The sequence below is a fragment of the Humulus lupulus genome, chromosome 1 (genome assembly GCF_963169125.1).
Source record: "Humulus lupulus chromosome 1, drHumLupu1.1, whole genome shotgun sequence".
NCBI classification, from domain to species: domain Eukaryota; kingdom Viridiplantae; phylum Streptophyta; class Magnoliopsida; order Rosales; family Cannabaceae; genus Humulus; species Humulus lupulus.
The window spans coordinates 191,027,828-191,051,240 of NC_084793.1; the positions used below are offsets into that span (position 1 = coordinate 191,027,828).

A 23,413-nucleotide genomic window follows, 5' to 3' on the forward strand; every position below is an offset into this window, starting at 1 on the left:
TTCAACCCTTAATCACCTGGGGGGCACATGGTGAATACTGGTATATAATTGAACACAGGCAATAAGAGCACGAGTTAATATATCTGTTTTTAGGCTGACTTGTAAATTTTCGAAGTCCAAAAAGGCCATTAAGCTAACTTGTTTGACAAAGCTTAAGTAACTTGGAATTTTTAAAATTTCAAGTTAGGAGCAGATATTCGTGTGACAATAAACATTATGCTCATAAAATGTTAGAGCAATAAGAGTGTGAGAAAGTATACTTAGTATGGACTTATGAAATGTCTAGAATTTCTAAGTTAGAAAACTAAGTACTCGTGCGAAAATATAAGGCATACACCAGAGTGACTTTACTATTCACAAAAAACTTATAACTTTTTAAGTCTAGAGGAGACTTAGAATGTTTTAAGTTAACAAAGAAAAGTAAAGTATAAATGCCAACAGCTCAGCTATACAAAAATAAAGAGTAAACTACTAGCCAGGTACAAGTTTAGCTGATCAGGTGCAAAGTTTTCCTGCTCAGGAGAGCAGATACAACTTCCCTGGTCGGCTAAGCACGTATCACCGATCAACTTCTCTGGAGTGAATCAAACAAATGCATGCAAAGTAAATACTACATAGTGAAAAATTGTCTTTGAGAGGAGAAGTCAATTTCTCACCAAGATTGATTGAGAGAAATCAATCTCTCAAAATAATTATGGGAGGTTCGAACAAGGTGCTTTGGTGGTTTTTGGTAGGGAAAGTTTTAGGCAAAGGCTTAAACGACTATGCCATGTGCCCAAGCAAATGCCTAAGAGTGCCTAAAGGTGCTTAAAGTGTTTAAAAAATGTGGTGTTCGAGCATACACCTCGAGATGGCCGATCGGGTGCATCTTGGTCCGAGGAGCCGAGAGATGCCGAGGAGCTGTGTTGTGTCCGAGCGGACACTTGGGTCCGAGGGGGCTATAGTGCGTCTGAGCAGCTGTGCCAGTCCGAGGAGCTGCTACCGCACCTGTGTCCGAGAGGTTGTGCCTGGTCCGAAGAGAGGTGAACGTCCGAGCAGATGGCCCAGCATGTCCGAGGAGGAGCGTGCGTCCGAGGGGCTGCACCCGTGTCCGAGAAGCCAACCTACCTCCGAGCATCTCGCCAATGTCCGAGGAGCCATGGTGCCGAGGTGTGTGACCAGTTCGATCACCGAGATTGTAATCCTAGCGCAACCAAATCGAGGATACTAAACAACCTGTCTCTAATACCATGATAATTTTTCAAAATAGACAAAAGGAGAATTGAGAGAGAATCAAAAGGGAGGCTAGGTTTTCATTATATCAAGAAATAGAATTTGAAGAAATCACAAGACAAGTTCTGTCGTGGGAGTTTACGTGAAAGTTATCAACCAGATGGGAGCTTTTGAATGACCTCAAGAACATTTTGCTAGAAGAAAAGTTTATCATACGAGAAAAATCGTATAATAAACTTGGGGGGCAAATGTTATCCCCAAAAATTGGAGATCGATGACGTGGCAATAGAGGTGACACGTGGCAGTACATGGTCCGTAAAAGACACATTAATAAGTCAATAAATATATTGGCTCCTCAGAGCTGTGATAAAGTGATCTGGCTTAGGAGTAGCCGAGTAGGCCATTGAAGAATTTTGACTGGCTTGGGAAGTGTCATGACCGACCAGGAATGACTTGTCTGCCCAGGAGTGACTTGTTTACCCAGGAATGACTTTGCTGCCCAGGAATGACCTTGCTGCCCAGGAATGACTTTGTTGCCCAGGAATGAACTTGGCCGATCAGTCATGCACATGTCCAACCAGCCAAGTGCATGTCCTACCAGCTAAGTGCATGACTGCCCAATAGAGGTATGGCCGACCAGAAGGTGATATTTATCAACCAGATAGAACAGACTACGTCAAGGTTCCCAGAAACGGCTTCAACAAGAATCGGTCTTGGCATACGCAGGAATCTCTCATTCTTCCCACAAATTTGGTGTTCTGTTACATTTTGAATATTTTTGTAATTTAAATGTAATAAATACAATAAAATATCCCGATTCTAGGGGATAGCAGATGTATGATCCTAAGCCTATAAATATATGGCTTATGGGATTAGAAAAGGACATTTGGAAATATTGGGTCTGAATTTTCTAGAGAGAGAAAGTGCTTGTATCTGAAAGAATTCTTGTATTCTTGCAATCTGTACTGAAGAAACTCAGTTGGGTCAGTTCATCTGATCTTGAGTACATATCTATAATCATAACTCTAAGTGGATTAGGCTATTACCAACATATTGGGGCTGAACCACTATAAAAATTACGTGTGTTATTTACTTTCTTTTCAAAACCGTCTGTGTCGTTTTATTTCTCTTGAAGGCTTTATCGTTTTTGACGTTCTCACGTCGTTGGCCAAAAACGCGGTCAACAGTAACAAATTACAATGACCTTAATCATAAATTCTTCGTTATCCTATAGTCTGCACATGGATTCAAATGGAAGGTAACTAATCTAGTTGATCTCTTGCTCGATTAATCAATTTTGATCTCATAGTCACATTTTTAACTAAACGATCAAAATATAATTTTTTTCCCACAAATTAAATTCTTCTTAATTTTAAGGGAATAGTAACTAGATGAACATAATCCTTATAATTGGTTACAAAACGCAATCCACGTAATTTCCTTTTATGTTCATCTTTAATTGTAAATCATTATTAACAAGAAACTATATGTTTTAACACCTTACAACTTCAATATCAAATTGTTTAACCAAATACTTAGGTAATACATTGTTGTTATTAATACAAACCAAGTTCAAGAAAATAGATTGAATAAAAGCACATCTCATTTAACTTATGTGCTAAAGCGGTTTATTTATAGAATTGGAAAAAATACAACCATTGTCTAGCAAGAAATGCTAATTATACAATCTTGACTAAAGCAATTGAAAAAGAACCAAAGTTAACTAAAATACTAATAAAAGAAACATAACTAATTAATTGTGATTAAGGTAAACTATGTTCCTCTAATAGATAGGTCGGGGAAGAATTGGACTTCAGTTGATGAAACCTTGCTGACAACAAATTCTTGGTGAAGATTTTTGCAAGTTGATCTTTATTAGGAATGTGTTGAATTGACACTTGTTTTCTTGCTACTATTTCTTAGACAAAATGGAAATCTATCTCAATATGTTTTGTTTTGTTCGAGCGTGAAAGTTTGGATTAGCAACGAGAGTTGTTATAGAATGATTGTCAACCCAGATCATTGGAGGAGTTGGAATGGTGAGATGAAGTTCATTGAAGAGACTGCGACACCAAGCAAGTTCAACTGCAACATTCGCAAGAGCCATGTACTCGAATTCAATATTGCTTTGAAAGACAACATATTGTCTCGTGGACTAGGTGGATTTTAACCACTGAACCACGTAGAGTTGTGTGTGAGAGAAATTGTTCATATAAGTTCATTACAGTTTACAAATAAAAACTAATATCCTTCTTATTAGATTTCTAAATCTACTGTTGGTGAAAAGTCACGTCAACAATATACAATAAAAAGATTTTTAGCATGATAGCCCCCTGGACTATACGTACGTGATTTAGCAAATTAGTCGTTAAACTATAAAATATAGCAATTATGACCCCTAATATGTGATTTTTTTTTTTTACTATTGTTTTATAGAAAATATTGTATGTCATTGCCAAAGTGGAAAAATAAAGATCTGGAATTCATCATTTTGTTTATGATGCCATAGTTTGATATGCAAATGTTATTATTTTTCATTGTTTGTTTTTTAGATAGAGAAATAGAGAAAAAAAGAGAGAGATTATGATGTTAATTAATTGGGGCAATGTATTTTATATTTTTGTCTTTTTATATTGACACTTTGGTGTTGCCATACAATCTTTTCCATAAAAAATTAGTAAAAAAATAACATATAAGGACTTAATTGCTATTGTTTAATAAGTTTAGGGACTTAATTGCTACATTTTATAATTCAGGGACCAGTTTAATAAACTAGATATAGTTAAGGGGGCCGACATGCTAAAAATCATATTGTAAAATTACTATACTACCCTTAAATTATTGATATAAAATTTTTTGTGTACAAATATTTTAGTCTTTTTACTTTTGTTTTTTTGTATGAAAAGTTTCTTTCTAATTTGGAGAGGAAAAAGTTTGATGACCCCCACTCCATATTGTTCCCCTTACTTTTCTTTTCTCACAATTTTTCATTCTTACCAAACATCACATTTCTATATTTTCTTTTCACTATTCTCTTACTTTTCTTCTCTAGCAAACATAAGGTTAAAATTTATCAGAGGCAAATTAAATGAATCTCATCAGAAATTATCAATCCATCCTCACATTTTGATGCAAGAAAATCCAGGGACAATCACTAACCTAAAAACTGACAAAAGAGATGGGTTCAAATACTTATACTTGGAATTCTCAAACTCAATCAAGGGTTGGAAGTACATAAGAATTATTATTGTTGTTGATGAAACCTTCCTCAAAAATGCACATGGCAATACTCTATTTTCAACATCAATATTGAATTCAAACGACAATAATTTTGTATTAACATTCAAAATAGGTGATTCAAAAAGTGATCGTTCATGGCTTTGGTTTTTCATGAATCTAAAAAACATATATGGAGAACAAGAATGTATTAAAACATAGACTATAGTAGTTTTATTCTAAATTTATCATGATAACGGGTTACTTTTAACACTATTAAACTAGTACAAATAACAATTACCATTCAAAGTAATCAGTTACCCATAAGATTACCTATAACAATAGTACACTTAAAAAAACAATTGATTAATTACATATGTTAAATACATAAAACCATTACTTTTTTTATTTAATTTTTACTCTTGATTGCCTTTTATCTAATTTAAATTTGATTGGTTTTTGTTTTTTTTCCTTTTCATTTTAATTTTTTTAACTATCACAAGATTTGTTATAGTTTCTGATCGACATAAAAGCATAAAAAATGCAATTCAAATAGTGTACCCAAATACCTTTTATGGAGCATGCATGTTTCATTTGTTGAGCAATATTTAAACAAAAATTGGATGCCATGGAGATGAGTTGAACGTGAAGTTTATTGTAGATACAAAACCATACATGCAAAGCAAGTTTGAACACTACATGAGGGCTTTTGATAAACTTGATATTCGCATCAGACCAAACTTGCAAAAAATTGATTATGAAACATGGGTAAGATCATACTCTCCATCCAATGGGTAGACAATGATGAAATCCAACATTATAGAGTCAATTAACGATGCACTAAAAGTTGCAAGAAGTCTGCCTGTTACTATTTTGATTGAATGTCTTAGAAGCTTAGTTCAAAAATATATTTGGGAAAACTCTAATAAGACTAATGGAACCTTCACAAAAGTATCTACAACAACAAAAAATAGGCTGAGGAAATACATTGTCTTAATAACTACATTTAATGTAATTACTCTTGTTTTTTTTTTCATTAATCATTTAGTACATGACTCTAACACTCACTAGTAAATGATACTTTTCACACCAGAAGACACCAAAAAGTAGATGGTATACGATGTATCATGCAAGGACGCTTGTCTAGCATCAAGGATGACACGTGCTCAAAAGTTTCACTTTAAAAACCAACCGCGAGAACAACATAGTCCACATAAAGGCTCTACATGTTCTTGCCCTCACCCGAAAAGTGAAAAAGAAGTCTTCATTAGGATAAGGTAAAGAGAGTTAACACCTCCTCCATAAATATGTCTTACTCCATCAGGCGAAAAGCCCACAAGAAAACACAATGCAAATTATGCCCTGAATACATGCTATTATCACATGTAGTAAATCCTGAATATCCTATAGAGTACAGAACCACACATCCCACCACTATATTGCCTGAAATGTCTATACGCACCTTCGTTAGCTAGCATAATCTTCAACCAACACCACTATTCATGAATACTTGAGGCACATAACCTGCCAGACACTACAGTTGGCATGCAAAAAGTAGCAATGTACTCCCCCACTAAAAGATAGATACATGTCCATTAGTACTTTTCCCATGCTCAGACGTTATGGGTATCATTGTAATTCCAATATTACCAGTATTCTTTATAAAAAAAAAAAAGGGGGAAAAAAGAACCGTAAGGGGGGTATTTCGACCTAGGAGGAGTCATGGGGGGAGGGAAGAAGAATAACATCCCTTATGTTCTTGAGAAGTTCAAATAAAATGATAGAAGCAATTAAGTCCCTCTTATACTCATTCTCCTAATCCTAAGTGTATATCACTTAGCCAAAACATTATTGTTGACGACGTTTTTTATCAACTAAAAGCAAGAGCAATTTAGAAAATATATAATTTAGAAGGAAAAGAATAACAGAGATTTTTATGTTGTACGATAGTTAAAATCTATCTAGTCCACGAGTTACTTTTACTTATCTTTTCGTGTCAAAGCTTTAAGAGCAATTTCCCATAGTATTTGCATAAAAGAATTGAGTGTGTCCTCTAAGGACCATCATCCAGACTATTTATAGGCCTGATTCCTCAAATATCCTCCCTTAATCTTAGGGATATTACAATATATAAATTTTGAATTTGAAATACAAATCTATTCATTAAAATACAATCAATTGCATTAATTGTAGATAAATATCCCTAAACAATAGGGTTGATTACACGGTTTAAATTAAATCCCCATGATTGTAGGGATTACTTAACAACATCTCTGTGTATCACTTTAACGCATATTAGAGCCTATTTGCAACATCAACACACTTTTGAGCTTCCACGTAGGCTCGAGCTCAACATTCTAGTTATCGTCACCTCCTTATTTGATTAGCCTTTCAAACTCACCTTTCAGAGGATACTTCTTTCGAGCTCGAGTACTGTAACGATCCAAAATTTGCTAATAGGGCTTAGGGCCTTGATTAGTGTGCTGGGAGTTTATATGTATGTTTAATTGGTTAATTTCATGATTACATGGCATGCATGATTAATATGATTATATGAGTATGTAATAAGCATGTTTATAAGTACTAAATATGCATGTGGCTCCTTTATAGCTTATAAGGGCATATCGGTAATTTTGACCAGCTGAGGGCATAAATGTGATTAATTGTTGAGACCACATTATTATGTGGATATATTTGCAGTATATGGCTCGAGACGGTCCTAGTGAGCAGATTAGTGAAATAGTCACAACAGGGTTTAACACCCGACTTGGGGGAGCCTGGGGTATTTTTGAGAATTTCGAGAATATTTTGGGATATATTAAGTAATGAATAAGTATTTGGTAATTATTTGGACACGACATGATTAATTGGTAAATGCTAAAAACACTTGAGGAATTAGCAGGATTCGGGAAGAATGACCATTTTACCCTTAGGAACCATTAGAAGATTGAATAGTTTAAGGGGAAAAATGGGTCTTTTTGGGATAAGGATGTACTTAGATTAGACATGGGGATATATCAGAATAAACTAGAAGTCCCAAAATTCTAAAAAACGTTCTCTTCATCCCTCTAGTACTAAGAAGGAAAACTGAAGGAGAATTCAAGGATTAAGTTGGATTTGGGCTGGTTCAAGGTGAGGAAAAGCTAAGTTAAAGACACTCAAAGGTTTCTGAGGAGTTTAGATCATCAAGTCAGGTAAGATTCCAACATTAATTTACTGAATTGAGCAGAGTTATTGTGAAGCTTAGAACTTGTGTAAAATTCTGGGTTTTGATTGATTTTGGGTGTGTAATAGGAGTAAGGATTGATTATGGGCTAGGTATGATATTTAGACCAAAAGGATGGGGATTCTAGGCTTTAATCTGGGATTAGTTGTTGAATTAGGATGAGAATTTGAGATTGGACTTGTGGGAAAATGCTGAGCAAACCTAGAAAATCTAGGTTCGTAGGGGCGCGTTGCGGCCCACCTCTGGGGTGCCACGACCCTAGGGGGCAAGTCGCAGCCAGCCTCCCCCTGAAGCTTGAGGATTGAGCCTCTGACTTGGGGGTGCACCGCGACCCTTAGGGTCAGGTCGCAGCCCGCCTAGGGATTTTTTTGCCTTAAGTTGGTTTCTAGAATTGGTGAGGCTTGGGGGTTCGAACCTAGGTGCTCGGGACAGTTTCTACTACCCGGTTTAGTAGAAATCGAGGTCCCAGAGGCTAGTTTTTGTCTCCTAAGTATTTGTTTGGATTAGAATTTGATGATTACCCATTGGCCACTGTGACTAGGTTTATCGCTAAGGCTCAGGACTGAGGATCGTGCTTGGGAACGTTTTGTATTTTCTGCTCGGAATTCAAGGTAAGAAAATTGCACCCTTGTGTGGCTACGTTGGGACTGAGATTCCTTGTATCTGAGTATATGTTTTGTATAACTGTGATATTGTTATGAGAAATATGAAATGATTGGCCTAAGAGTGCCAGGGCTGATACATGCGAACAGGACGTGGCTCGGCCACTGTGAGCCGGGGTCAGCTAGATAAACACTGGACTTAGCCTAAGCGAGCCGGAGTCAGTTGAGTAAATAGAGGGCTCGGCCTATGGGTGCTGGCCCTAAGCATTTACATATTGATTGAGATTTATTGTTGAACGTACATGTTTATTGTTAATAGTTTGATGCTTATGACTTGTTGAATTTCTGGATAACTGACTTTTGATTGATTGGTTGCAATAACTGATTATGTATTTGCTGTTATGGTTTTCTTACTGGGCCTTGGCTCACGGGTGCTATGTGGTGCAGGTAAAGGCAAGAGTAAGCTGGATCAACCATGAGTTGGAGAGCTTTAGGGGTGAAGTGTACATCGTCAGCTGCTCGTCCGCCACGGCCGAGGGAAAGTACAGGGACTGAACATAGAATTTGTGTTTTTCCATTAGAGTGGCTACTGGTTGGATATAATTTTTTAGAATTGTAAATTTGTCTCTTAAACCCTGTTTTTGGGACCTATGTACCAAACGTCTATTTTAATGAAAATTAACTGTTTATGTTCAAAATCTTTTAAACCTAACTTGGTAATTGACCTTAGGAACACATTATTGTTCAAACGACTTGATTAGCAAGTCTTGCACTATTTTAAAACACACAGTGTAACGGTCTTGGTTATCCAGGGCGTTATAACTTGGTATCAGAGCAGTCTAGGTTTAAGGGTTCCTGAAGACTGGTTGGACATGTACACTCGCCGCTAAAGACAAGATCGACTCAGGGTTTGGTAATTGTATATATGAGATTATATGCTTCAATGCCTGAATGGAATATAAATGCTTTACTGCATGATTAATATGGAGCATGAGATATTGATAGGGCCTTGCCCTTGACTGCTGTGTGATTATTATGAGACATGCTTATTAGCATTGCTGCTGTATGTGAATGGATATTTGAATGATTATCTGCATCTTGATTGCTTTTGGTTGTTTGAGTTTCAATGGTGGACTATGGAAAGATTATTAACCTGTCATCATTGCCAGGCTGCCAAGTCATTGATTGTAGATAAACTTGGATAGCTATGTATCCAAGGCGATCTATACGACTAGCCGTCATAGGGTCTGAGGCTAAAGATGATGATTAGGGCCAGAACCCTCCGCCAATCCTTGAGAACTGGCATCAGATACTTGCAGATATGCAAGTCAAGTTACAGAGTCAAGAAAAGTAGATCCGCCTTTTGAGCAGCAGGCTCCGTCAGGGAGTGTGGCACCAGTTGTACAACCACCTGAGGTTTTGAACAGGTGGGAGCCACTGTATGAACGATTCAGGAAACAACATCCTCCAACCTTTGAGGGAGGATCGGATCCACTAAAGGCCGAACAATGGATAAGTATGATTACTTCCATTCTGGATTTCATGAGGGTGGAAGGTAATGACAGGGTGGCATGTGCCACCTATATGATTAAAGAGGATGCCCGTATTTGGTGGGAGATGGCATCACAGACCAGGGATGTTTCTACTCTGAGTTGGGATTGGTTTAGAGATCTGTTCAGCCAGAAATACTATAACGTTGCTGTCAGGGCAGCGAAAGTGAAAGAGTTTGTGGGGTTCGTGTAGGGCAACATGGCAGTCGTAGAGTATTCCTTGAAGTTCGATAGGCTTGCGAAGTTTGCACCAGATCTAGTGCCTACAGATGCAGCCAGACAGGACAAATTTATTAGAGGGCTTAATGCTATGATAGCTCGAGATGTGAGAATTACAACTAAACCTAGGGGAACGAATTATGCCCAGGCTATTGAGAATGCTCTTACCGCTGAAGAGGCGGAGAATAAAATCTGGAGGGAGAATGCAATGAGACGGGAGGTTCATACGGCGGTGCCTCCATATACAGGGTCTGGTAGAGGCGGAGGCCCCAGTGATCTGAAGAGGAAGACCCCTGACACTTCGACTGCTGTTGGTCCTGATAAGAAGGGTCGGGGTGTTCAGGGTGGCCACCAGGGAGGCGGTGAGACATGGAGAAGTTACCCAGAGTGCACGAGGTGTAGAAGGCGCCATCCGGGCGAATGTCGGGCAAAAGCTTGCTATCTATGCAGGGTGGTGGGACACCTCAAGAAAGACTGCCCAACAGTGAAGAAGGAGGAACCAAGGAAGGTGGACAGCTTGACTCCAGCTCGAGTGTTCACCTTGACGCAGGCAGAGGCTGAGGCTAGTCCCTCGGTAATGACAGGTCAGCTTTCTAGCGCTGGCTCTTCTTATAGTGTATTGATTGACTCTGGTGCTACACATTCGTTTGTTTCTAGTAAGGTAATTGATAGATTGTGTAGACCTAGTGAGTATTATGTTGCGGGGTTTGGGACTATACTGCCTACAGGGGAACTGATAGTTTCTAGAAGGTGGATTAGAGCATTGTCAGTGAAGGTAGATAGTAGGGAACTATTAGTAGACTTGATCGAGTTGAGTGTGGATGATTTTGATATGATTCTAGGGATGGATTGACTGATTAGATATGGGGCTACCCAGTGGCGGACCCAGGATTTGATACTTGGGGGGGCATAAAAAAAAATTTCTAACAAAAAAAATTTCTCAATGCCAAAAAAAAAAAAAAAAAAACTAATTTACTGTGTAAATATTTAAAAAGTTAATATTGATTACAAACTCATTCAAACTGATGCTTAAAAAGCATTCTCAATATTCCAAAAAGTTAACAAAATAAAGCAATCATTCAACACATATATTTAAAGTTGTCCTCGACGAGTTTTCATGTTTTGAAAACGATGAATAATAGTCTCATTGTCAATAGTATTGAATATATCTTTTTCAAGATACACAGTCAAGCTATCATTCAACCATTCATCTCCCATTTTGTTGCGCATTTGATTTTTCACAATGTTCATAGCTGAAAATGCCCTTTCTACTGAAGCTGTTGCAACTGGGAGTGTTAATGCCCATTTAATAAGCAAATATACCAATGGATATACCTCATGTTTATTTGTCTCCACTAATCTTTTTGAAAGGTCAGCAATTCCTTTCAATTCTGAAAATTCAGTATGTGAACGCAGATCATCAACATAAGTTTGAAGTTGAAATTCAAGTACCCTCAAATCCACTGTAGAAAAATCATGAGGATAGAGTTGAGCAAGACGAATTAGCTTTTCCTTGTCAAAAGCATCAAAATAATTATTTGGAGACAAACATGCTACACAAAGTAGCAACTCAGTGTTAGGCTCATTAAAACGACTATTTAGCTCTTGTAGTTGTAAATCTATCACACTGTTGAAAAAATCAATACGAAAATAGTGAAAATTTGTAAGCTTCGGAGCTCTACGTCATGATTTTCCTTGAGCACAATACATTCCATCCATATTTAGAACATCGATATTGAATTCCACACAAAACTTAGAAACTTCTTCTACTAAGGAATCCCATCCATTATCTCTCATTATTTGTAATTGCTCCTTGCATACTTTAACTAAATCCATGGCATTCACAATATCTTGATCACCTTTTTGTAAGACTTGCGACAACTCATTTGTGATTCCAAGTATATTTTTTACCAAATGCAAAATAAACACAAAGTCATATGATTGCACCACTTGTAACATAATAGATGCTTCATATTTTTGGTCACTATTCAAACTATCATTTGTAATTTCCTCAAGTACATCAAGGATAGATGAAAACATGATAGTGAAGCTTACCAAAGTGCCAAAGTGTGATCCCCATCGTGTATCACATGGACGCTTAATCCCATTTTCTTGATTTAAGCCTTTTCCACTTGAAAGTTGTCCACTTTTTAAGGCTTCAATGACTTTCTGAGCTTGTTTTTCTCGAAGAATGTCACGACGCTTAGATGATGCTCCAACAATATTCACCACATTGGATACCACAGTGAGAAAAGTACCTAATTTTTTTATTAAATACAAATCATTAAATGGAAACATAGTTACATAGTTTATTAAATAACAAGTATTAATATATAATTACAAGAAAAGAAAACACCTATTAAATCATGTTTTTTGGCTACACCCATGAGTGCTAATTGAAGCTGATGAGCAAAACAGTGAACAAAAAAAGCACATTCATTCTCCTTCATGATAATACTCTTCAAACCATTGAATTCTCTACTCATGTTACTAGCTCCATCATATCCCTGACCTCGTAGTCTAGATATGCTCAACCCATGCTTTGAAAATAGCTTATCAATTGCTATTTTTAGTGAGATTGCTGTTGTATTTGGAACATGTTCAATGCCTATGAATCGTTCAATCACATACCCTCTCTTGTCCACATAACGAAACATTACAACCATTTGCTCCTTTATAGATACATCACGAGATTCATCAACTAAAATAGAAAATACAGCATCTCCCATGTCTTTAATAATAACATCAATTGTTTCAATAGCACATGCATTTACAATGTCTTTCTGAATCCTTGGGGAAGTCAATCTAAGGTTTTCAGGAGCATTTTTCAAAGCAACAGCTCTAACTTCCTCATTATGATCAGCCAAAAAATTTAGAAGTTCAAGAAAGTTACCTTGATTATTAGAATCTTCAGACTCATCATGACCACGAAATGCAAGACCTTGTCGTAGAAGAAATCGAATACTGTCAACTGATGCAGTTAATCGAACACGATAACTTTTTCGATCTTTGTCGTTTTTCTTGACAAAAATGTGTTAAATTTGTTGTTTTTCATTCATCAAGGCTTCACATTTCTTGTAACATTCGTAATGAGAACTATCATGTTTTCCAACATGATTTGCAAATGTTTCTGTTTTCTTCCAATTTGAAAAACCCTTACTAACAAATATCTCACCACCACCTTGTTTTCCATTATTTTGCTTAAAAAGATAACAATATAGACAAAATGCGGAATTTTTATCGATGCTATACTCTAACCAAGTAGGAAATTGATCATACCATTCAATGTTGAACCGACGCTCCACGCCTCCAAAAAGTTTCGGAAGAAATTTATGATTTTTTGGTTGACAAGGCCCTTGCTGCAAATAATGTCTTCGAATTTGATCTTGAATATTCAGGCTATAATCTGAAATTGGAATTCGCAGTCCAGGATCAGTAGGAAGATCACTCATATCAATTGAGATGCAATGTCTCTTTGTACTGCAATGGCTTTTTGTACTGCAATCAATATCTACTTTCGGTGCCGGAGGATGTGATAAATTTGGATCAATTCTTTTATAATATCTTTCCATACCTGTTTCAAATATGAAATAAAAATAAATTTATAAAACAAGAAATTATTATCTGTAAAATATATTAATAATGGTCTATATTGAATAATTTATTTATAGAAGAAACATGGACAATGAGGCATAATTATAATTATAAAGCTGCAAATATATATATAGCTCATAAACATAAACATATTACATATATATTAATTGTTAATAAATTAGTGTCAATTTGTCTATTAATATAAATCCAATCTATGATCTGTTATATTTATATATTATTCTTGTTCAATTTATTGGCTTTTTTTAGGATAAGTAATCAAAAATAAATTGTCCAAAACAATAAGAAAAATGGGCATGCATTTCAATTCAAAGCCCATCTGAAACTAACTGAAAAAAAAAATTACTGTCTATTTAAAACCTATTGACAATTGCAATGTAGATAAAGAATTAAAGATAACTCCAATGTATAAGCATCAAATATTCTAAAAAGTAAAATATTATATTATATATTATAAACTTACCTTTTGAAAATGTGGTCCCAGATCCAGTCATGGAGTCTTGGAGTAGGTTTAGATTTTAGTCTTTGAGACTTTGAGTTAAAAGATTCGTACAGGGAATAGATTAGAAGTAAATAGCATTATAGAGAAGTGTTAGAAGATAAAGAACTGATAAGTAATATGTTAGAAGATAAAAAAAAATAATAAAGATTAGAGAGAGAGAGTAGTAGGATTATAGAGAAGTGTGATAGTCTGATAATGATTAGTGATAGATAGAAAAAGGTGGTGTGAGTGGAAAGATGTGTATTGATAGAAGTTTAAGAGTTTATTTTATTATATTATTATTTAATTTTTTTTTTGAAGTATTATATTATTATTTTTAATTTATGTAGAAAGTTACTTTTTGAGATATTTGAGGGGGGCACTACACGTGATTGAAGTAATTGGCATTAAAGTTTTATATTTTTAGCAAATAACTAAAAGGGATTTGAAAAAGTCAGCAGGGGCAATTGCCACGCCTGGGTAATAGGTAGGTCTGCCTATGGGGCTACCATTGATTGTAGGAAGAAGATGGTGACTTTTGAGCTTGAGGGAGAGGATTCCTTTGTTTTTGTGGGTGTTGTGCATGGACCTCGCATACCCATGATATCAGCATTGAGGGCTAGGGATCTGTTGTAGAGAGGTTGTATAGGTTTCCTAGCCAGTGTGGTGGTTACCACCAGGGTGATGCCAGTAGGGCCGAGAGAGACCAGATTGGTATGCGAGTTCTCAGATGTGTTTCCTGAGGATTTACCATGATTGCCGCCGCACAGGGAGATTCAGTTTGTCATTGAGTTAGCACCAGGAACAAAGCCAGTGTCGAGGGCACCATATAGGATGGCTCTGAAGGAACTGAAAGAATTGAAGATACAGTTGCAAGAGCTTCTTGCCATGGGGTTTATCAGGCCTAGCTACTCGCCATGGGGTGCTCCAGTTCTGTTTGTAGAGAAGAAGGATGGGACTCTGAGAATGTGCATAGACTATAGAGAGTTGAACAAGTTGACCATCAAGAACAAATACCCTTTACCAAGGATCGATGACTTGTTCGATCAATTGCAGGGAAAGATGGTATTCTCAAAGATTAATCTTCAATCTGGTTATCACCAGCTGAGGATCAAGGATGAGGATATACCAAAGATGGCCTTTCGAATGAGGTATGGACATTATGAATTCCTGGTCATGTCGTTTGGTTTGACCAATGCCCCAGTAACATTCATGGACTTGATGAACAGGGTGTGTTATATTATTTTATAATATAATTTAATATTATATTATAATATAATATTTTAGATTAAATAAATGTGACAAAGAGTGTCACATATTGTAACATATAATAGAGAGTTGCAATATTTAGATATATGAGAAATATCCAAATATGTAACATATTTGGTGTTACAAATTCAGCTACAAACTTGTAACTTCCAAATATTACCCTTTATTGTGTAAATTTGTTGTTACATAATATTAAGATGAATTTCTTAAAGCAATATGTGAAATGGTTGTTAAAGATATGATTTTAACCCCAATAATGTATTTTGGGGGTTAAAAAATCAATTGGGAGGGTGTTGGAACTGTTTGGAAAAACAACACAAAATTATGTGTTGAAACTGGTCAGTGGCCGTGGCCACAGGATGTTGGTGGCTACGGCCTATGGAACAGAGAACAGTGGCCGCGGCCACTGATGTCCCTAGCTGCAGCCACAGGTGACAAGATTTTTTAGTTTTTTCCAATCCTTTTGAACGGCTCCAAAAACCCAAATAACTTCAAAATCTCATTTTTTTTAATTCCATAAACATCCAATTAATCATTGGTAACAGCCATGGGGGTTGGTGGAATTTGAAATTCAAAGGGTGTCTCTAAACTCTATAAATAGGAGCCTATTGCTCACTTGAAAGAAACAACTTTTCTATCCATTAGAGCACTTGGTTAGAAAACACCTAGAGGCTTGATTATTCCAGAAGGCATTTCTAAAATCTGTGAGAGATCCCTTAGTGCTTGAGTTAGGGGGATATAAGCTTTTGGACAAAGGTTTCAAACCTTGTTCAAGTTGGTGATCCCCAACACTCTTCACTTTGGTTGTGTGAGTGAGAGTTTCTTATTGTTTTGTTCTTGTTCTTATTTTTCTTCTATTATTTTTTCTTCTCATCGTTCTTGTTATATTTACTTGTATCTTTGTTTAGAGTTGTAATCTTTATTTCTTTTGTTTCAAACACTTCACTTTATTTGTATCATTTTGCTTAGAGTTGTATTTCTCTATTCTCTTCTTCTATTTCTTCTTTTGTTTATTTGTATTTTCAATTATAGAGTTGTAACACTTTATTTAATCAACCCTTGTCTATTATATTTTGTAAGGACCCAACTACTCTAGACTTTGGACCATTAATGACTACTATACATAGACACTAATCTTTAATAAAACGTACATATGAAACAAACATTACTTTATTAAAACTTGTAAAACAAATGTTAAACTACATAAAATTCAAAGTAGGATATGGGATCTCATTGTTTTGAAAATAAAAACATAACATAACTTAAATAAATGGGTTACAAAATTAGATGCGGAAATACATAGAAATCATAATTAAAAGACTACAAAGCAACTTCATCCTCAAATCGTTCACGCAGTCCACCGATGTCATTCTCTCTCAATACACATTCCCAAGCTGCCAAGAACCTTCCCGCCACCAAAGCTATTTTCCTGCACATATATAACATAAAGGAATGAGCCTAATGCCCAGCAAGGAAAATCTACTACAAGCATGAACCATAATCATACACATAAACTATAAGCTATAAACATATATCTATAAAGACGTACATCATATAAGACTATACTATTAATGGCCATTAAAACATGTGATAACCATCTACGTCCCCTTTCTAATATTTGAGGTAGGTTAGATCACATGGTAGGTTTATGATAACCCATCTACGTCCCCTGTCTAATATCTGAGGTAGGGTAAATCATAACCATGAAACATAAGAAAACATAACATAACATATTATAGCATAACTTATCATAACATATCAACATAACATATAAGCATATAAAACTATCCTATTTTCCTTACCAATATACTGGGATGATGAGAACAAAGTCAGGATTTTGGAACACTCCTAAATACCATAACGAAAAGGTGAGTATTTCTAAAAGAAGAAGATGAAAAGAATGAACTAAACCATTTGAGAAAGATACTTACCAACAAGAACCTTAAGTTCAAAGAACTTAGATGCCTAACCAAGAATAAAGAGTACTGAGTTCGGATTTGAGTAGAGATAAACTATAAAATCTAATGGAATGATACAAAAAGGAACTTAAGCATAGGAATACCTTTAATGTATTATGACCAAACTATACCTCGAAACTGAAATACACTATTATCCTTACTTCCCAAGTGTTTGATAAGCTTATTGCCCCAACTCAAGTGTTTAACACTCTAAAGTAATCCTAGCAGCTTGTAGGCTCTGAACTCAGCTTGATGAATGAAGAAATGGCTGGATACTAGGTCCTATTTATAGAGTTCAAGAATGAAAAGATCTTCATTTAGCTTGAATAAAATAATGGCTTTTTAATTGAAAAATATTTGAATAATCGTTTAGCAGAGGCTGAAGACTCGGTAGAAAGATTCTGGACTTATCAAGAGGTAAGGGAATAAAATGAGCTCGGTTTAAAAAACATTTGAAAAACATGCCTTTGGGCTGATATATCGCCTACCATAGGTGATATATCGCCTGGGCTCATATACCCGAGGCTCGTCGAGGTGGACGTGCGAAGCTACGTGTTTTTTTGTATCCCCGTATGGCGATATATCTCTCCCTAGAGCTGCGATATATGGGCATACATTGAAATATTATACACGTAATTACACTTTTTCAACCTAATTTGAATTGAGTAAACAACCTTTACTAAGTCCTTTAACGATTTCAAAGCTGTTGGAAGACCCTAGGATGTTCAAATATTACTCTTAATAAATTTATTCCTCAGAAATTCTTAATTTCTTATTAAACACACACATGACAAGTGTTAGTATCTTATTGGGTCTATCTAAACCTTATAGTATAATAATTATCCTCTTCATAATCAGTCATATTAATCAAACATTAGGTTATAATTAATATTCTTAAACTATAGGTTAAACTTATAAAATCTACAAGTGTTACTACGAGTGTCCAACTAAGTCCCGGTTTGAACCAAAATCCATAGTCATAAAAAATACTACAACTATTACTATTACTACTACTACTATCCAACTAGCTAAGTAAAGTTCTTGGACTCTACAATTCTCCCCTACTAAAAAGAATTTCGTCCTCGAAATTTACTTACCAAATAATTCTGGATACCGGCCTTGCATGTCCTCCTCCAAGTCCCACGTTGCCTCTCTTTCAGAACTATTACTCCATAGGACTTTGACTATTGGAATGCTCTTAGACCATGATTGCTTCATCCCTCTATCTAGGAAGCTAACCGGTCGTTCCTCTTAACTCAAGTCTTTCTGGAGTGCTATCGTATCGTACTTGAGGACATGTGATGGGTCTGACACATATTTGCGTAGCATGGAGATGTGGAACACGTTGTGACTATCTGCTAGGGCTGGCGGTAGGGCTAGTCTATAGGCAACTGCTCCCACTTTGTCCAATATCTCAAAAGGACCTATGAATCAGGGACTAAGTTTGCCTTTCTTCCCAAATTGCTTCACACCTTTCATAGGAGATATCTTCAGGAAGACTTAATCTCCGACCTTGAATTCCACATCGCGTCGCTTGGCATCCACATAGCTTTTCTAATGGCTTTGAGCAGCAAGCATACGCTGTCTAATTAGCGCTACTACTTCTTGAGCTTTTCTAATAGCTTCGGGATCGAGAAGTTGCCTTTCTCCTACCTTGTCCCAATGCAATGGTGATCGGCACCTTCTTACATATAGCAACTCATAAGGTGCCATCCCAATCGTTGACTGGTAGCTATTGTTGTAAGAGAACTCTATTAGCGGCAAGTACTTATTCCAGGATCCTCCGAAATCAAGTACACAAGCGCGTAGCATATCTTCTAAAATCTGAATCGTACACTCGGACTGCCCGTCTGTCTGAGGATGAAAAGCTGTACTTAGACTTAATTTAGTACCCATGGCTTGCTGTAAACTTCCCCAAAATCTTGATGTAAACACCGATCCTCTATCCGACACTATTGTCTTGAGGATTCCATGCAACCGTACTATCTCTTGGACATATATGTCTGCATATTGGTCTGTTGTGTATGAAGTCTTAACAGGCAGGAAATGAGCAGACTTGGTTAGTCAATCTATTACTACCTAAGCGGAATCACGCTGTTTGTTCATTCGTGGCAACCCTGTCACGAAATCCATAGCTATATCGTCCCACTTCCATTCTGGTATGCTAAGCGGTTGCAATAAGCCTATAGGCCACTGATGCTCTACTTTCACTTGCTAACATATTAAACACTTAGACACAAATTTTGCTATGTCCTTCTTCATCCCTGGCCACCAATGGATTGCCTTGATGTCATGCGTCATCTTGGTCGACCCTGGGTGAACTGAGTACGGGGTAACTGTGCACTTCTTCTAGAATTGCCATCTTAATCCCTTTATTATCTGGTACGTATACCTGATCCTTATATCTCAATAATCCTTGACTTGTTATTGAGAAATCTGTGGCCTTGCCTTCTTTGACTGCATCCATATGTGCTGCTAGTGTGTTGTCATGCCCTTGCCCAATCCGTATATCTTCTAGCAGATTTGACTGGATAGACAAATTAGTCAGCTTGCTGATAACTACCTCTATTCCGGCATTGATCAACTCCTGCTGCATCGACTTTTCTATTCCGGCTAGAGCTGCTAAACTTCCATAACTTTTCCTACTTAGCGCATCGGCAACTACGTTTGCCTTTCCCAGGTGGTATAAGATTTCGCAGTCGTAATCCTTCACTAGCTCTAACCACCTGCGCTGCCTCATATTAAGCTCCTTCTGTGTAAAGAAGTACTTTAAACTTTTGTGGTCCGTATAAATCTCGTACCATTCTCCATAAAGATAATGGCGCCAGATTTTCAACGCAAAGATCACCGCTGCCAACTCCATATCGTGAGTTGGGTAGAGTTGTTCGTACTCCTTAAGCTGTTGTGAGGCGTAGGCTATCACTTTGTCATTCTGCATCAGCACGCAACCTAACCCTTGCTTCGATGCATCGCAGTAGACTACAAACTTATCGTTGGGTGTCGGTACACAAAGTACTGGTGTTGAGCAAAGCTTATCCTTAAGCAACTAGAACCTTTCTTCACATCTATCATTCCAGTTGAATCTTTGCTGTTTCCGGGTCAGGTTGGTGAGCGGAGTGGCTATCTTAGAAAAGCCCTCTACGAATCTCTTATAATAACCTGCTAATCCCAGAAAGCTTCTTACTTCGGATGCGTTCTTTGGTCTTGGCCAGTCCTTCACGGCCTCTACCTTTGATGGGTCTACTGCAACTCTGTCCTTGGATATAATGTGGCCGAGGAACGTGACTTGCGAAAGCCAAAATTCTCACTTCTTGAACTTGGCGTAGAGTTGATGCTCCTTTAGTCGTGACAAAATCAACCTCAAATGTTCCTCGTGCTCGACTTCGTCCTTGGAGTATACTAAGATGTCATCGATGAACACTATGACGAATTTATCTAAGTAGTCCTTGAAGACCTTATTCATCAAGTCCATAAACGCGTCTGGTGCATTGGTAAGGCCGAAAGACATAACCAAGAACTCGTAATGCCCATAAAGAGTTCTAAAAGCTGTCTTAGGAATATCTTCTCCCCGCACCTTGAGCTGATGGTACCCGGACCGTAAATCAATCTTTGAAAATACAGTTGCACCTCAGAGTTGATCAAACAAGTTGTCAATCCAGGGTAGCGGGTACTTATTCTTAATCGTTACTTAATTTAGCTCGCGATAGTCTATGCACATCCGCATACTTCCGTCCTTTTTCTTCACAAATAGCACCGGTGCTCCCCATGGAGAATGGCTCGGCCTAATAAAACCCAAGTCTAGGAGTTCTTGTAGCTGCGTCTTTAACTCCTTGAGTTCCATAGGTGCCATCCAGTATGGTGCCTTGGAGATAGACTTGGTGCCCAGTACTAATTCTATCATGAAGTCAATTTCTCAAGTCGGCGACAATCCTGGTAAGTCATCGGGAAATATTTATGGGAGTTCTCTTACAATGCGGACGTCTCCAACCTTAAGTGGTGTTTCCTTTACCATTTTTGTGATGCTGGATAAGAATGCTTGACATCCTTTTTCCATCATTCTCTGGGCTTTGAGAGATGATACTAACGAGGTGCATAGTCCTGAAGCTTGTCCCATGAAGCATAGTTTCTAGTCGTCAGGAGTCTCGAACATCACCTTCTTGCGTTTGCAGTCGATGGTTGCACCGTGCTTTGCTAGCCAGTCCATGCCTAGTATCACGTCAAAATCCTTGATCTCTAGTTCTATTAGGTCTCCTTCTAGTTCTACGTCCTCAATCTTGATCGGTACGCCTCGTACTATCCGTGATGATAGAACTACTTTGCCCGAAGGCAACTCGGTTACAAACCTAGTTCTAAATCTTTCACAAGGTTTGTCTAGTCTTTCTATCATTCCTAACTATACGAATGAGTGGCTCCCGAATCAAATAATACATAACATATGTTATTTAGGATAGAAACCAGACCTGTGACCACCTTATTGTTAGTATCAGCCTCTCCTTGGGTTAAGGCGAAGACCCTGGCAGGAACCATCTTATCTTCATTTTTCCCTTCTGTCATGAGCTGAGGACAGTCTTTCTTTCGGTGTCCTTCTTGACCACAGTTGTAACATCCCTTGGTGTTTGCCTGGCATTCACCATGATGTTTCTTCTGGCACTTAGCACATGGCGGGTATTCTACATAACCCGGCCTATTTCCCCCATTATTTGTCCGTGCCCTTTTATCGCTGTCAGACTGTTTGCTGTCAGGATGCCTTCTTTTCTGACCGTTGTTGTTGTTGTTGCTGGACTGATTGTGGTTGTTGTTGCTGAACTGATTACTACTGCTATGGTTGTTTTTCTGACTAGTCTGAGGTTGATTCTGCTGTCTAGGCTCAGGCTTACTGGCTTCTTCTTTACTAACATTAGCCTGTAGCCTTTCTACTTCTCGGCATAAGTAATGTTTCCTAGGTTTGCTAGCTTAACCCCTAGCTCGATCTTCGGTCGAAGTCCTCTAACAAACTTAGACACCCTCAGATATTCAGTTGGAACCATTTCCGGTGCGAACTTAGCTAGGCGGTCGAACTGCCGAGCATACTCTGCCACTGATAAACTCCCCTGCTTCAAGCCAACAGACTCCTCAACTCTTGAAGCGAGTATAGCCGAATTGTAATACTTCTTGTGGAACAGCTCCACAAATCGAGTCCACGTCATGGTGGCAACATCATGCGTCTGCTGGACTAAGTCCCACCATATCCTGGCATCTTTCTTGAGCAAAGACAAAACGCAGGATATGCGGTCCGCGTTGCTGAGGTTCATGTGCGTCAGGATTAGCTCCACGTTCCTTAGCCACTCTTCTGCCTCGAAGGGGTCTGTAGTCCCTTCAAACTTCAGAGCATACTGCTTACGGAACCGCTCATAAATTGGCTCCATGTGCTGTACTGGATACGACGCATAATTCGCCACTGGCCATCCCACATATGGACCAATTTGTTGGGGTGCTGAGGCCATTTGCTGTGGGTGTGGCTGCGGCGGAGGCGGAGGCTGAGTCTGGGGCTGAGCCTGTTGTCGCTGTTACTGCAATAGTTCCTCGACTTGTTGTCGCAGTCTGGCGATCTCCGTAGCATTGTCAACTGGCGGTGTCGACGCGTTGCGGCTGGTAGTAGCACGAACTCCCCTTCTATGAACTGGAGGGGCTTCATTGTTCACCGGAGCAGCGTTGGAAGCATTTCCATTGGTGCGAGCAGATCTTCAGAGTGACATCGCAGCAGAGTTCTAACAGTTGAGAGAAATATGTCAGAACTTCACCCTAATAGGCTCTAAGGCAAAAAACTTAATCTAAACAAACATATCTCGGACCTATTGATTATGACTTCTTATGAAAATTATATAAGTCTTCTTTATTATTAGAGTGGGTTTCTATACTTAGAAAAACAAGCCATCTTTATTATTTTCTAAGTCTATTTCTAATCATCCTATATGACTTAATTCTCAGGCTCGAAACTCATTTTTGTTCCAAAGTTAACCATATTGAGGGAGGGCTGGGATCAGTAAAATCGTTCCCACTATTATGGCCCCCTAACTCTCAATATAGAA

General features: G+C 37.7%; 1 protein-coding gene across 1 annotated transcript; it reads right to left on the reverse strand.

Annotated features, from left to right (window-relative positions):
- Window positions 1-11,117: 11,117 nt before the first annotated feature.
- On the reverse strand, window positions 11,118-14,131 carry LOC133825690 (uncharacterized). The gene is made up of 5 exons (XM_062258602.1): window positions 14,101-14,131; window positions 13,139-13,599; window positions 12,382-13,045; window positions 11,734-12,283; window positions 11,118-11,652 (listed from the first exon to the last, which is right to left on the reverse strand). The coding sequence occupies exons 1-5, from the start codon at window positions 14,129-14,131 to the stop codon at window positions 11,118-11,120; spliced, it is 2,241 nt and encodes a 746-aa protein (XP_062114586.1).
- Between the last annotated feature and the right edge of the window lie 9,282 nt (window positions 14,132-23,413).

What these genes read in the sequence shown, in the direction of transcription:
- LOC133825690 (XM_062258602.1), bottom strand. Translation starts at nt 14,131, where the DNA reads ATGACTGGATCTGGGACCACATTTTCAAAAG. An exon ending in TGGGACCACATTTTCAAAAG is followed by an intron (nt 13,600 to 14,100) that starts GTAAGTTTATAA and finishes TATTTGAAACAG; the next exon opens with GTATGGAAAGATATTATAAA. An exon ending in CAGAAACATTTGCAAATCAT is followed by an intron (nt 13,046 to 13,138) that starts GTTGGAAAACAT and finishes ATTTTTGTCAAG; the next exon opens with AAAAACGACAAAGATCGAAA.